Source organism: Triturus cristatus, chromosome 7 (genome assembly GCF_964204655.1).
Source record: "Triturus cristatus chromosome 7, aTriCri1.1, whole genome shotgun sequence".
NCBI classification, from domain to species: Eukaryota; Metazoa; Chordata; class Amphibia; order Caudata; family Salamandridae; genus Triturus; species Triturus cristatus.
The window spans coordinates 1,700,159,273-1,700,175,582 of NC_140590.1; the positions used below are offsets into that span (position 1 = coordinate 1,700,159,273).

The 16,310-nt window shown below is 46.7% G+C and overlaps 1 protein-coding gene across 1 annotated transcript in view; it reads left to right on the forward strand.

Annotated features, from left to right (window-relative positions):
• Nucleotides 1–16,310, forward strand: part of LOC146812810 (alpha-2-macroglobulin-like protein 1) — a 630,734-nt gene that overhangs the window by 115,963 nt on the left and 498,461 nt on the right. Inside the window, exons 11-12 of the mRNA XM_085615203.1 lie at nucleotides 1,348–1,457; nucleotides 15,981–16,148. Of these exons, the coding sequence (XP_085471329.1) occupies nucleotides 1,348–1,457; nucleotides 15,981–16,148 (278 nt within the window). The remainder of the gene's footprint in view (nucleotides 1–1,347; nucleotides 1,458–15,980; nucleotides 16,149–16,310) is intronic.

The following is a 16,310-nucleotide window of genomic DNA, read 5'->3' on the forward strand; positions in this document are numbered from 1 at the left end:
TAACTTTTTTGCTCTGACCTATTCAATCCCAGACTCCCTGTTAGTCAACAGCACTATCACCACCTATAGATACTAGGGGTTTATTGACAAAAGGTTTGCGCTAGCACTCGGGTGATCCAACACACAGCAAAACATCAGGAGTGGCTCCTACTAAATAGTGGATGGGCTCAGCCACACCACCCTTTTGAAAAGCATGAAATGTATCTGCCAGGCTGAGCAAAGCTTGGCCTGCCAGAAACATCTCTTGTTAGGGTCAGGCAGCCAGTCGCTGTACATGTGCTAAATGCGCAGGCATCTGGCAGCCTAAGCCAAATTTGCCGGGCTGAAGTTTTCACAGCCCTAAGGGTATGACTTCGTCAGCCCGGCAAATCCCTGTGAGTTTCTCCACCTCATGACAAGGAGGGTGTGTCACCAATAGACTCAGACCTGGGTTCTTCAACTTTAAGCCTAGAAGTGCCCAGGGCTGACTATCAATCAGTAATGCCTTGCCACACTCTCACCAGTGAGTGAAGGTCCTCCTCTCATTGTTTGACCTATAGTAAGGTCAGCCAATGGGAGTCGTTGGCAGGATCTTCTCATTTTCCACCCTGAAGTGTCCAGCTCCTTCTGGTGCCTTCTGCATCCCCTCCCGCTGGACCTGCCATCACCACAGTGGCCCGGTAAGTACCTTTTTTAATGTTTGGGTGCTTGCATGCATGCAGGCATGTATGAATTTATGTATATTTGCGAGTGCATGTTGTGAATGGGTGCGTACATGTGTATGTGCCTGTGAATGCTGGGTGCATGAGCTTGTGAATTGATGGGTGTGAGCGAGTATGCATGTGGATGGGTAAGTGTGAGTTTATGTGGGCATGTGTGGCCCATCTCACTACTTAGCCGCGATACTAGTCATTAAAAAAGACTACAAGTGCATCACAAAATTGTGTTGTGCTGTGTGATCACCCTCCAAAAGGTTAGTAAATATATTTTTAGGTATCGAGGTTGTGCCACAGTTGGTCTGATACCTCTAGGATTCGACTAAGGTGATTATCTTACTGGCCACTGAATGTCACTCTTGCACTGATACCTGTCTGCTCCCTTCAGGACATCAGCCAATGGTATACGGACACTGTCCACTGGGTGTCCCTTAGGTACCTCTATCAGTGTTCTCACTCAAGGGCTCCAGCCAGCTCCATATTTGGATTGGCAATCAGGTGGCACCGCTGCACCGACCTCTGTCCTCCACCATCCACACAAGGGTTTTGCAGCAACCCCTGTTCCATCTCCAAAGGTTCCTACAGGTGGGGAAGATGAATGTAAATACTTGCCATTACTTGATCTTCACGTTATGCTGTTGTTTCTTTTTAGGGGTCACGCTGTCAGGAACCCAAATATATGATATATCATATGTAGCTTCGAAAGTGACGTTCCAGAATGTGATCCCCTACTATCGCACCGGACAGCCTTATCGCGGCACGGTGAGTCTAAGCCCAGTGAGAAGCAGCACCTCTCTCTCATTTCAGCCTAACCCTGTCTTTACCTTTATTATGAGTGGCCTGGAGATTGGTGTGACATTTAATGCGTCTGGGACCCTATTTATTAGGTGAGAGAAACAGTACCTATTAAAAGGGAATAACATATGGATTTTGGTGTTTACTCAGTGCCGTCTTAACGCATGGGCATGCTGGGGGCCCCTCGAGCATAGGGGCTCCTCGCAGACCAGAATTTAACTCTAATTTTCTGTTAAACATGTTTATTCCTGTGAGTGGTTGTGTAGGTAGGGTCCAGTGCACTGCTTTGTCCAGGGGCCTATATTCCAGCAGGCTTTAGCTGCTAAATTCTGACTCACGGATGTTGGACTTTATCACACCTGGTTATCACCTGGTAATTATAATTTGTGACACCTGCAGCCACATGTTGTGCCAGGCCACTATATCCACTTGCAATGAGGACCTAAGTGTGAAAGGTCTAGATAGCTCAGACCCTAAGGGCTTTAATGCTTATGGGATGCATGTGGTTGTAACCTGGCAATGGTCCTTCCTACATATCTTCATTTGGCCCCACTCAGGAGCCTCGATCTGCTGCTGATCCCTCTGATAGGGGTAGGCCGGGGTTGAACATATTTGTCTTCACTGGGTTTTTAAAATGCAGGATCTATATGGTTGAGCGGCAGAAACCAAGACCCAACTTTTCCAATAGGAGTTTCCTTGGAACACTTGGCACATTAAGAGCTTTCTTGAATTTTAAGTGCCAATTGAAGTCTCTGCCCAGTTCAGCAGAAGTTCAGGATTCTATGATTGTTTTTTAGGTCTCGCCTGACCCAGCGCATCCGCTGGTCTAGCGAGACTTTTTGTGAGGGCTCAAAAAAGTGCTACCACTGTAGCCTAGAGCTACAGTGCATGTGCGCGGGCGCGCGCGCCTCACTTTTGCGGCCGCACTGCCGCTTTGATGTTTGATCGCGATCACTTTCACTTTCGCGGCCGCACAGCCGCTTTGATGTTATCCGTGAGGCAGTTTTTTTTTTTCCTGTTTATTACTTCTCTGTAGTAATGGTGGCACCCGTGCTTTAGCTTAAGCATCTTAGGCTAAAGTCGGGTTCCGCGATTGCTTCAAAAGTAAAGAAATAGACAATTCTTTACTTTTGAAGCAATCTCGGCACCAGACTTTAGCTTAAGATGTTTAAGCTAAAGCACGGGTGCCGCCATTACTACAGAGCAGTAATAAACAGAAACAAGCATTGGCATAGCCAATAGGTCTCGCTTTTAGGACCTTATAAGTATTTAGTTATGCAACTGTTGCATGGCTAAACACTTAGAAGGTCCCAAAAGCGAGACCTATTGGTTATGCCAATGCTTGTTAATTAGAATTAGAATGGCAAGCACCCAGTCGGCTTGCATTTTTTTGGGCCCTTTTTGACAGATTCAATCCAATGGTCTGGGAGGACAACTGAAGCGTTAGGGGAAATTATTTATTCTGGTCTCGGAAATTGATACAATTGACAAGATTGAAAAGGTACCATTAAAAAATATACCTTTGTTTTTGTTCAATGCAGAGTTATGTTGTCAATAAGATTGTTTTAATACTTCAAATAATCAGGATCTCGTGTATGTTAGAAAAACAGTAGATCTCACTTAGTGTGATGAAATAGTGACATTAAAGTTCTGCTCTGTTCAACCCTTTAGTACTATATGAAGTCAATGACTTTTAGTTTACACGTCACACAAAATACCATAGTTTCGGAAAAAATGCAGAAAATGCACATTTCTTTGTTTACAATGCAGAATTAATGTAATACAATATTGCAAAGTATAACAGAATACAGTTCAACTAGAAGAATGTCTTGTTTCTGTTGCACATTCTAACTTGCAAGTGATGCATTGGGACCCTTTTCATAGAACGTACATACAGGGAAGTCATCAATTCCAACCCTTTTATAATTTTCAAAGAGAGTGCATGTGGTTTACAAAGCCCACAACATAAAATGCCAATAAAGTACAAAGCACATTGTTTCCGGATTAAAACGTTTCAATGCTATAGCTATAGCAAAAATGTAATTTATGTTTAGTTTTTAGGTCTCGCCTGAGCCAGCGCATGCGCTGCTATGCGAGACATTTAGTTAGGGCTTGTAAAAGTGTTGCCATACGGCCTAGCGCTTGTGTTCACGCGCGCAGCCGGCAGCTTTCAGCGCCCGAGGCGCCATCTGGAGCTTTCACTTTTTCCACTGCTGCACACGCACCACTCGCGTGTTTGCCGTTGCGCGCGCACCCGTGCTTTCACTTTTGCCGTCTTGTTCCTTTGAGGTGCACTGTTTACACTTATCCCGTTTTTTTCCTTCTATCGCATGGGCCATAGTCACTCGCCCAGCCACACCCCCCATACAAATAGACTCCCAACTCGCCTATCAGTGCGTATCATTTTTCCTAATAATAAGGCGGACCTATTGCCCTTTCTGGTTGTTCCATGTTTTCATGTGCATTTTCAGGTCTCACCTACAGATTGCATTTAGCTGTTCGTTGTCTGACCTATCGTGGGCGATACTATGGTTACAGTGGGCTTTGGGCCAGCCTATCGTCTGGCTTCCTTGTCCCTCATTTGCATGTCTCTCATTCTACTCTGTCTTCATCCTTTGAGTTTGTCCTTTCCCTGAGCACCGCTTCCTTACCATCATTTCGATTCAGGGACTCGTATTCTTCCAGTGCGCCCATTCAGGTAACCACTTTTTCTTTTGCCTTTAGCACACCTCATCAACAAAAAGCATTTTTGTTCCTTTTGCCAATTCTGGCTAGAATTGATTTTTAAAAAAAAGCATTGGCAAACCCAATAAATCTGCAGTGACAGCCCAAACGCAACACCTATGCTTGTATAATCTGTAATTGTTGTGGGCCTGTTTGTGTTTGCACAGGTTGTAATACACAGCTCATTGGCCCAAGTACCTGGTGCAGATTTCACCCGTTTGCAGCATTTACAACTGACTTCTGAATCTTCGCTGGTCTGCAACATTGTGTTTTACCAAGTTTAACCTTGTGATAAGTCCTACCTTTCATTTACAGTTCTTCACAGCCTTTGGCGGTTCACCCCGTTGTTAAGAAGGGCAACTAATGCATTTACTCCTTTGTTGAGCATACGTGCATGTATTGCGAGTGTTTCTTGGCGCTAAGCAGACCATGCCGCTGAAGCAAAAGCTATAACCAAACCTTTTGAACCCAGGAACAGATGCCATTTTCCCCAAATAACACAGCGCTGGCAGTCCTAGCGCTTTCTTCCTAAAACCAAACAATTTCTCAGTCGCACTGTACTGCTGGTTGCTGCTTCTTGCATCACCACCTCTAACTTGAACCCTGGCATTAAAATGATTCTAGCAACGCATCGAGGGCTCTGCACCTAGCATCAACTCTTGGTTTAGAGAAGATTTCGTAACCATTTTGCAGTTTGCTTACAGTCTGTCAGTCATCAGCATCTGAGGTTTCAGCCTCGTACAAGATCAGCGGTTCGAGTTTGACTTTAAATGCCCTTCAGGGCATGTTCTACGGAGCACACCCGAGATGTGACATCTCAAGCTCTGACTGTTAAAGTACCTTTTGTTCATCCCAGTGAACAGTGTTGCAGGTTTTTAGTGTCCGATTTTGCACGAACCCTTCAGAATATTTTTGTAAACTGATCCCAGAGCTGGGAGGCAAGCCTGCAGCCTCCGCGAAGACCTTTTGCAGCAGCATCGATGAGGTGCGTTCATTACCTTGAATTCAAAGCGCTGCTTCACAGGCAGCAAAGTTAGATCGTGCAGTTGACGAGAAATTGGTCCAACTTCCAGATATCTAATGGCAGCAGCAGCGTTGTGAGCAGCTGTGGCTGGCACTGCAGATGGTGGGATGATTTCAAGTAAAGGTCACTGCCCTAATCCAAGCGAGGTGTGACGGCAGCAGTCACCGCTGGTGCACGTGGCAGCTTAGAAAGGCCATAAAGTTTAGCACTGGCAATGACATCGGAGCCAGTTTCAGCACATCTTCGGCAATTAAAACAAGCATTGGCATAGCCAATAGGTCTCGCTTTTGGGACCTTATAAGTATTTAGTTATGCAGCTTGGGACCTTATAAGTGTTTAGCCCTGCAACAGTTGATGTTGTTGCACCAAGGATATGGAGCTGCATAACTAAATACTTATAAGGTCCCAAAAGCGAGACCTATTGGCTATGCCAATGCTTGTTTTAGAGAGTTCCTGTTCCAGTCAAGCAATTCTCGACGTAACCAGAGTATATATCAGGTTTTCTACATCAAATTTACATAGTAAACGTTTAATTAATTTCTGCAGTAAATGCAGCTCCCCACTCTACCATGCCCAGACCACCATCAGCCAATTCACCATCACAAATACATGTGTAATTACCACATCTCTACTCAAGACTAGGCACACCCATTACCAGTCACGTTGCTCATCATCTCTCCCCATCATTGTCCAGAAGATCTAAGGAATAGTAGGTAAGCCAAGCACCACAAATCTTTCGAAACTTGCAGCGGCAGCCCCTACTGACACAGGGAACCTTTTCAACCACCATATACATGCCCATGCATCTCCTGGCAGTCCTTTGGCCCGCCAGGCATCCCGGAGCTGCACAGACTTCCAGAATTGATTATTGTGTAACTCGTATTCATGCTGCTGCTCTGAGAATGATTTTATGACCCACATTACTCAACAGGTCCCCTACCTAGGAGGTCCCGATTAGATCCCAGGTCTCAAATCCCTTTAGTTTCTGTAGCTCAGGGAGCCAAGGTTTTTCCCATAAAGGTGTTTCCTAAGTAATTCTGTGGTGCCAACGAAAACACTTCATTGCCCTGCCCCAGAGCGCCAGGCCCCCATGAGCGGCAGGGAGGAGGCCTTGCGCTCCCTTGTCTCCATAAAGGTATTGGAGGCATAATTTTTCTCCCCATTGTATTAATTTCAACCTGAACGTAGAGTAGTCTCATGGCGCAAAGATCCAGTCATTAAGTTTAATTAGATGGGCTGCCCAGTAATAGGCCTTTAAATCGGGGAGGGCCAATCCCCAGTTGTAGGGGTTTTGCTGAAGCATTTTTAGGGCTATTCTACGGTGTTTCCTGTCCCAGAGGAAAGTGCGCAAGTTGCCCTCCAATCCGGCATATACCTCCGTAGTGACCCTACAAAACGAGTTTTGTAGCACATATAACAATTTCAGGAATTATATCATTTTAAATAAGGCTGGGCGACCCATTAATGTAATGGGGAGGCTCCTCTACCACTCCCAGTCCCCTCGGCAGGCCCTGTCAACTCATCCCAGATTACTCATAAAACAGAGTTCCTGTTTCAAAATGTTATAAAAATCCCCAGGTATTGAAAACCAGCTGGGGGAGTAGGATTCTGTCCATCTCACCTCTTGGGAGATGGAGCACTGACTTGCTTAAGTTAATCTTATAGATTTCGTAAATGCAATACTCCTCACAGAGTTGGAAGAGCAATGGGAGGGACTGGAATGGCTTTGTGAGGTAGAGGAGGATATCATCCGCATAAGGCGAGATTTTCTCCTCGACCACCTCCAGTTTTGTAAGGCAAAGATGCAAATCTCCAGGTGGGCTCACACCATGCAGGCCAAAGATTCTATGGAAGGGGCAAACAGGAGAGGGGACTAGAAGCATCCCTGGCATGTACCCCTTCCAATGGGAAAGTCTGAAGACAGCGTCCCATTGACCCTGATAAACACCTTTGGGACGTGATACAAGAGACCTACCCATTTCTGAAACTTGGAACTGAATCCAAAGCGCACCAGAGTTTGCTCCAGACGCCTTCTCCATTTCTTCACTTCAATATTTAAGAGGGAGATGGGACGGTGTGAGTCACATTTACCTCTGGGTTTGCCTTCTTTATAGATCATCACTAATATCACCAGGCAGAGGTCCAGCGGAAGAGTGTCTTGCTTTCCTGCCTCTTGGAGCATGCCTAGGATGTGAGTTCCTAGCAGGAGACCATAGCAGTTAAAAGCTTCTGCGGGTGATCCGTTGGGCCTTGGGGTCTTATTGTGCTTGGACTTCACTGTAGCGGCCTGTACTTGATCCATAGTAATATCAGTGTCTAGCATCAGTGTCTAGCATTCCACGCACATCACCGTCCAGCAATGGGACAGCAACCGATGCTAAGAATTGGATAAAATGCGCAATGTCTTGGAGCGGCCATGCTCTATAGATATCTTCATAATAACAAGCAAAGGCCTCATCAATGGCATATTCTGTGTTGCAGTTGTCCCCTTTCGGCCCCATGATCTGATGCACCCACCTGGCCTCCGCTTCCTTCCTACTTTGCCATTCTAGAAGCTTCCCGGCTTTATCCCCGGTCTCATATAATCTATGGAGCGTGGCGAGCATTTGTTTCTTAGCTCTTTCACGTGCCCGGGCACAGTATTCCTCTCTCAGGAGTTCTTATTGACGGAGCTTGGGGGTGCCGGGGTTGGGGCCCAGGGCCTCCTCTAGGGCCAAAAGCCTACTCTCTAGTTGCTCGAGAGATCCATACACGCTTTGGTTTTTCTGGGCAACTAGGTTTTGTACAGAGCCTCGGATGACTGCCTTATAAGTCTCCCACAACGTCACCTTTGCTGGACGGAGCCTTAGTTCTCCTGAAAATATTGTTCTATGTTTGCCCTTACCCCAACAACCACCCCACGGTCTTGCAGGTCACATGCATTGAGTCTCCCTTGGGCGTCATCCCTACGGCCCCTCCCGCCCAATTTTCCTAACAGTCAGGAGTGGTCTTAGAGTCCTCGGGCGAGATATTCCACCTGTTGTATGGTGCCCACTTCACCAGCAGGGGCAAATACATAGTCTAATCGAGAGAATACTCTATGGGCCCCCGAAAAATAAGAATAGCTCTTCCCACCGGGATATGCACGCCGCCAGGGGTTGGAGAGTCCAAGAGCGGACACAAACCGTGAAAGTGGGGTGACTGGTGATGTTGTACCTCTGGTCCCGGATTGGTCCAGCTCTACTGGCATAATATTGTTAAAGTCCCTCACTAATGTATGCAGTGAGGAGTTAGCCTCCTACTGGATTTCAGAACGTTTTGCCATTGTAGGGGCCTGAAACCCGGGGGCAAATAGACACAAATAGGGGTAGTGCCTGTTCTACCCCAAAGGACCCTTACTCACACATATTTCCCGGATGGATCTAACCATTGCTGTATCAGCTGAAATGGAGGATTCTTTTTTGCCAATATAGCCACCCCTCTGGATCCTGATTGTGTCCCGCGTGTGCTAGGGTGGTATAGGTCGCCCTCCCCAGGAACCTATAGTGTGTCCCCAGAAGACGTGTTTCTTGTGAAAGAATGACATCATACCTCAACTATTTGATGTATTGGGTTTCCAGGCCTCTTTTAACTTTGTCCCCCAGGCCATTGATGTTCCAGGATAGTATGGGCAGGGTTCTAGAGTCTATAGACTAGTTAGGTGCCATAACTCTGTCCGTGGATGTCGAGTATGTGCAAGTCATCTATACCACAGTGCCTCGGCTAAAAGGTCTGTGGATCCCCTGTTTGAATCAATGAACTGTTCACTACCTTGTGAACCCAACAATCCTACCACCCCCCGCCGCACCCCACATGAAGCCCCTCAAGTGAAGGCCCTAATTACACAACCAAAACAACTCATCAGGAACGCATAGAGGTCTGTAGCCGCTCACTCCTACCCACTGTACTCAGTCTCTTAAGTCCAAGAACCTTTATCCTGGGACAGCCACCCATAAGAGCGGTGTCCCCAGACAAATTGTGATAAGAGCCAATGGTTAGTGAGGCAGTAATGTGGTTGAAGAGTCTTACTTATGAGACGAGTCTGGCTGCTGCACTGATTATGGCTTTCATAGGAGCTGTTAGACCTGATATCCTTGGCATGGTATTTCCCCAAATGTTTCGCCTTAACCCTCCCTGTTTTGCTGAGTTTGTTTCTGTTGTCTTTAAACTCTGTGCTAGTTATCATTGAGAACCAGTGCTAAAGTGATCGCTCCTTCAAACATGGTACAATTGTGCTACACCTAATTGGCACATTTAATTTACTTATAAGTCCCTAGTAAATGGTATTCCATGTACATAGAGCCTGCAGCCCTCATTGTGCCAACCATTAAAGTAACACTGCAAAACATGTCTCAGACCTGCCACTGCTGTCTGTAGTGTAATTTAAAACTGGCATTTTGATCTGGCAAAATATATCTTTTGCCAGGCCAAAACCTTCCTTTTTAATACTTATAAGTCACCGCTAAGGTAGGCCCTAAAGGCTCACAGGAACAAATGCATTGTATTTAGAAAATAGGACATGTGTGTTTAAGTTTTATATATTCCTGACAGTGAAAAACTTCTTAGATAATGTTTCACTGTTTTGGGACCTTTCTCTCCCTTTGATTTACACTGTGTTGCCTTATTACATTTAATAGATGCTAACTTTGTACTGGGAGCAGATGGGGATGTGATGTTTACACTCAAATGAATTGTATATAAAATCCTCTTCAATGGTAAAGTCAGATTTAGGTCGCAATTCTGAAAATACCACTTTTAGAAAGTTGGCCTTTTCTTGTCTCAGCCATTTGTGTCTTCTGCCAATCTACTGGGTCACACAATGGTGAAGAGCTCTGTTGTTGGGGTTTGTGCGTTGCTTCCAGATAGTAACACAGAGGGGGCTTAGGTGTGGAGAGGATAGGTCATCTTGGCAGGACACCAGGCCTGCCACAACTTTTGTCACCACCAGACAGTTTGGAGCCTTTACAGGGGAAGGGAAAGAGCTTTCCAGAACCAGATGTGGAGGTAGGACAGAGAGTCCCCCACACAAATACTGGCACCAGGTATAAACATTGCCTCTCCAGAGCTACTAATCAGAACACTCCTGGACCTGTAGAGATTATAGAAGAAGGCCTGCCCTGCTGCTTCAAGGACTGCTTTTCTGTTTGAGAATGAAGATTGGACCTGCTTTCCTTCATCCAAGCTTACCCAGAGTGACTCCATGAGTCAGTTGGCTGACCTCCTGTGTGAGGTACAGGGACACAACAAGCTTCAGAGGCCTCCATGAAACTGCCCAGCTGACCTACAACAAATGGACCTACCTGAGTCTTGCTGCTAGCCTCTGCTGGAATGAGTTCCGGAACCCCAAGAGGTGTCCACCAGGTCCTGGACTCTTGGCAAGAGGGTGTACTCCTCCTAAAGAGAAGGTGAAAATCCTACAATCTGGGCTCCGTTCGACCGCGAACAAGCCTGTTCACACCAAAACTCTGCCGTCCGCAATGTTCTAATGAACCCTGCTGTACACGCCGAGGATAGTCTGTGATGACAGACAACATGACCTGAACTTTGCACTCCTGCAACGAGTGCCCGCGATGACCGCCAGTCGGAAGTTATAGCAACAACTGTCCATGAATGCTTGACTGGCTCTTCACACTACAGCGATCACCATCCGCGACTCTCAAACTGCTCATCTTGCTACAGCAATTACCATCCATGATGCTAAGCCTGCTCTGCGCGGGCTTCTCCAGTGGGAACGGAACTCTTTGCACGAAACTTGGAAGGTAACTTTTCAGCGGAACTAACCTTGTCCCTGTGTCCGACCCACGCTCCATTGCGGTTGGCCTCAACTGACTTTCCCACTCTCTAGTGCGACCAGGTGACCTTGAGTGGTACTTTGTGCTTTTAAGTGCTATTTTAGTTTGAAACTTTAAAATGGAATATTTCTTGTTCTACTTATTGAATTTTTTTGACATCATTTTATGTATTGCATTTTACTCTATTTTTCCAAAGGGGTTTGAGATTTTCCTTGTGTTGTGTTTTCACTTTATTACTGTTTGTCTGCTGCAGAAATACTTTACATATTGCTTCTAAGCTAAGCCTAACTGCTTTTGTTCCAAGCTGCCAGTGGGTTAAACATAGGTTATTTTAGTGCCTGTTGTGGTTCACCTTAACAAGGATTATTGTTGTTGCATGAGTGGGGCTTCCACCCCTGAACTAATAACTCACTTTGTTAGAGGAGCCCGGTAGGTTCTCTGAGTGCCGGTGAGAGTTGGGTTTCCATTGTCATGTCTAGATATGCCAAGAGTTTGTGCCACATTTTTGGGGTCATTATCGGGGATGAAAGGTTCAACCTTTTTGAGGAGCTTATGGTTGTGTAAGGCTTTTCTGGCAGTGGTTTTAATATGGGTGATCATGTTAAGGATCTTGCCCAGCGGGATTCCAAGCAATTTGGTTCAGTCAACAATTTTGGTAGGGCAGTTAAGGGCACCAAGGCAGCTGATTGAGTCTTTCATGAAGAGCTGCATTGGGGTGAGATTAGGACTAATTCTGTCTCCACTGGTTTGAGCTTTGCATGGTTTTGAGACAGCCAAGACTGCACGCTTTTAAGGTTTGATTCAAACGAAGGACATTGTTGAAAGAGACTTTTAAGTAGAGTTGAGTGCCATCTGCATATAGATGAGATGCAATATTGGCATGATGAAGGGTTGAGGTAAGAGGTCCCATGTAGAGACTGAAGAGATTTGTGGACAGAATGGAGCTCTTGGGAACTCCTTGGTTGAGAGGGTTTGGGTTTGAAAGGCAGTCTTTTAGTTTGATTAGATGTGAGCGGATGTTGAGGTGTGAAGAGAACCAGTTCAGAACTGTGCACCTGTGGGAGCTGGCCTCGTGGCATGGTCCTGTTCCCCCTCGCTAAGCCACATGAGGTCCCACGCACCTCGGGGCTCCTCCATTTTGGATTATACATCACTCCACGTGACCACCTGCGTGACCCCGCTTCACCCGGCCTCTGTCCCAGCGAGGCCCGACATCGAGGCACCAACCCCTGGCCCGGGGGATACCACGTGAACCCTTCCCACTCCCGGCGGAGGGCAGTATCGATGGGACCCCCAACCGTCCTTCCACACCTAGGTGCGATCGCCCCACAGCTCTCTGGGGCCTGGCGCCTCTCCTGCTGGGCGTCTGGCCGCTCCCTACCCGGCCTCTCCGCCCCCTCCGGGCGCAAGGGTCCGGACATCAAAGGGCTCCAGTCCTATATCTGGGGCGACCCGACAACAGGACAACAGTTGTATTCTGGAGTCAAGAGCCCTGCTGATCGGATCGCGGCTGACCCTACGGAAGAAGACTCATCCTGAACCCACACTCTGAGCCCTGCTGACGACGTCGCGGCTCCACCGTGCTTAAAGACCGTCACGAACCTTTGGGGCCCTGCTGACGCTGTCGCGGCCCGACCTTGTTGAACGTTACCATCAGAGCCCAGCTGACCTCCTCGCGGCTCGACCGAAGCGGACCTACCACCGGAGCCCTGCTGACTGTGTCGCGGCTCGACCCAAGCGGAACTACCACCCGAGCTCTGCAGACGCCGTCGCGGCTCCCCACGTCCGAGCCGCTCTGAGACCAGCACTCAAGGTCTGGCGCAGAGCCCTCCCGTACCTGGTTGGTACTAAGACTGTCCCGCTACCCTATCCTTCTAGCAGACATTGAGACTCTTACTGGATCCCTCGATCCCACTGTAAATATTGAACGTACTACTGCTGATAAAGAACCAAGTCAAGCAACTGATATTGAGTCCTGTGTGGTGGTGTTACTGGGCCTAGTGCGATCATAGGAGAAAGACCTCCTCAGCGGCGCTCGGCTATAACTTTGCGGTAGGAAGGTGCCCGGAATAGTCTCCCCGACTCCCCGGTGGTCCTCCCTCCATCAGCACCCAATCCCCATATGTCATCCTAGGATGTTTATCAGAATATGGTAAGTTACTGCGTCGAAGGTCAAGGAGAAGGAGTAGGCATGATCCCACATTGTCCTGCATCATAAAATTCTCATCGGTGACATTAAGGATGGCTGTTCTCATACTTCAGCCAGCCCTGAAACCTTGCTGAATGAGGTCAAGCAAGTGGTAGTCCTAAATATGTTTTTTTTCCTATTGATTTTTTTCCTATTGATTTTTCTCTTCATATATATGTTTTCGTCTCATACCTTTTGTTAAAACCATACCATCTGCATTCCTTGTTCTTCCCTACCAAGCGCACTCCTCTGTTTCCACTGACTGTTGCCCCTCCTAACCCCCACCTTCATTTCCCTAACTCCATTTTTTCCTGCCCGTACCTTCTTTATTGTCGTTTCTCTGATGTTCTTTCGCTTCTCCTGTTTTTTTTCTCTAAATCTCTTCCCTAAACCTCTTTTCCACCTGTTTTTCCACCTCCCCCTGTCACTATCACGTCATTTTCCATTTCTTTTCACTTTTCGTGCAAAATGATAATATGAAACTCCCTAAACTATCTCATCCCGGATGAAAACCTTGTCAATTCACACGTATGTGTTGTTGCAGTTCTGTAATTATGTTTGTATTAATGACACCGCATTACTATGTATGTTGTGTTGAATGTACTGCCCTGAGAAAGCCCCAGGCCGATCCGGCCAATGTAGGGGGCGAAACACGATTTGGCTGTTTAATTCTTTTGTCGCTTCTGGGATCTATGATCCACCTCTGCTCTGCGTGACTCTGAACCTTAACAGAGTCAAGTATCAAATATTATATTACGAAAGCAATAAAACTGAAATATTTCCACCTCAAAGAATAATTGTTTTCACTTGTTCCGGCACTCTCTGAATCTCTGTACCAAAAATGGGGAAGGGGTCTCCCATTACCAAGGAGAAGTGACCCATAAATGATTTGCTCTATTATCGCAGGATTGCTAAAGATTCAGATCCTTTACCCCCTTTCTTTTGGATCCCGTAGTCCTCAATATGTTAAGTTGGGAGAGCACACATTGTTAAGGACTTTGGTCTGGAAATAGAGGTTGGTCACCGGTCAGGAGTTGTTCGTGTCCACGGGGTCCACTCCTGGTTTCTTAAAGAGCAGGGGGATCTGGCCTAACTTCAGGCAGTCTGGGGCTTCAACTTGTGACAGTGAGGCATTGATTAGTTTGATTCTGAGGAGGGAGATGAGGTGGGTAATTTCCTTGATTAGGGAGGAGGGGAGAGGAGCGGAGATGTGGATAGTCAAATCATGTTAGATTTGATTTTGTTGAGTTCGCCTTCTCTGAGTGCCCTGAATTTGTTCCAGGAGGCGCTATTCTTCAGGATCATCGATGGTGGGTGGACAGCTGAATCACAGATTTTGGCCCAAGGGATAGTGTGTGGGGGAGTGACATTGGAGAAAAGTTGACATCAGGGAAGTTAACCGGGGAATGTTCTATCTTCACAATCTTGTCTGTGAAGAAATTAGAGTATTACTTACATCTCTTGGATAACCACATTATGTGGGGGGTAATGATTGTTGCCTCATGATAGTGATGAGTTTATTTGGGAGGTGTCTGGCCTAGTCTTTTTGGGATCCAAAGTGGAGGAGAGGGTAGTTTATAAACAGTCTATTCCCCTGATTAGTTGTGTAATTTGTCTTTACCGTTAAGGAGGATAGGGAAAAGTAGAGAGGGGAGGAGAGGCCGGGGTATGTGGGTCTTTGGATAGTGCAGTGAGGTGGAACAGATATGGAACAGTTAGTGTGGAATAGGTGGAACAGGGTGGTGGAGGGCAAGGGGTATATGTTATAGAAGGATGTTGATTGAATGGGCAGAGGAGAGGACAATTAGGAGGGAATAGTCTGTCTGGAGCAGAGGGGAAGTCCAGGAGGAATTGGGCTGAGCAGGGGGATTCAGGGAGAGCAGTGAGATAGTGGCATGAGTTCAGGGGAGGTTCTCAGAGGGATCATGAAGATAGAAAGACTAGACTAGGTTGTGAATTTGCCTATGTATCCAATAGTGTAGGGAAGAGGCAATCCAAGAATTTGAAGGTATGCTCAGCAACTTGGGCGAGGATCTTGCCGTGTTTGTATATGGATGGACTTCACCTCCAAAGTTCAGTGAAGGTGAGATGCTGAGCTGCAGGCCTTGTGGTCTTTTGACTGATTATTCCCTGTTGTTCCTTCGCAGCATCCTAAGCCTCCTCTCCGCAGCACAACACGGTGGGTGTGGTTGTGGAAGGGACTGCTTTCATGCAGTTGTGTTAGCCTTAACATTGCTTTTTATTGTGGGATATGTACAGTGCATTAAAGAAGCATCTCCTGGTTGAAGAATAGGTGATGGGCCCAAAAGGCTACATACCTAATTAAACATGAGTATTTCATTGGCTTTAGTGGTGCAATTCAATATCCCCATTATCCAGGTGCCGAACTCTGCCTAAGCGGTTGCTCCATGTGCCACAGTCTGCTGCCAAGCATTCGTTGTGTGGTACCTTAGTCCAGTAATTGTTGCACAAACTGCATCATGGACCAATTTATGAAGCCAGGAAAAAAATACTCCTCTAAATATGCTGAGCAGTAAGCAAGTGAGTTTTGTGGGGAAGCTTACAAAGTTTAAAAAGTAAAACTGTGAAGTTACGAGTTGCTTACTTCTGCACAACCCTTCTTACGACGTTGTATTTCTACAGGAGAAAGGCTCTTAGCAGCAGTCATGGCTCAGTTCACTCTCCCTGCTTTCACACTGATTGTCTCCATGTCTTTTCTTTCCCTCTGCATTGCATGGGCGCAGATGAAAATGGAGGGCCCCAGCGGCGAACCAAGGATGCACTCTACAATCTACTTGGAAATAAAGTATGGTGCAACCAGTATCAACAAAAAGTACACAACAGACAACCTGGGCAGGGTATCCTTCGCGCTTGCGACCTCCTTCTGGAATGACAACGCAGTAGAATTGTGGGTAAGAAGCATCTCTCTCTCATACCTCCCACTTCCTTTCCCTTAGTGCTGTTCTCGCCTCCATCTCACTCCTCACACTGTCTCTCACTCACTCCCCCCCTTTCTTGCCTTCTCTCTTTCGCGCTAGTTAAATGTGGTTAATTGTGAATTATGGGATAAACAA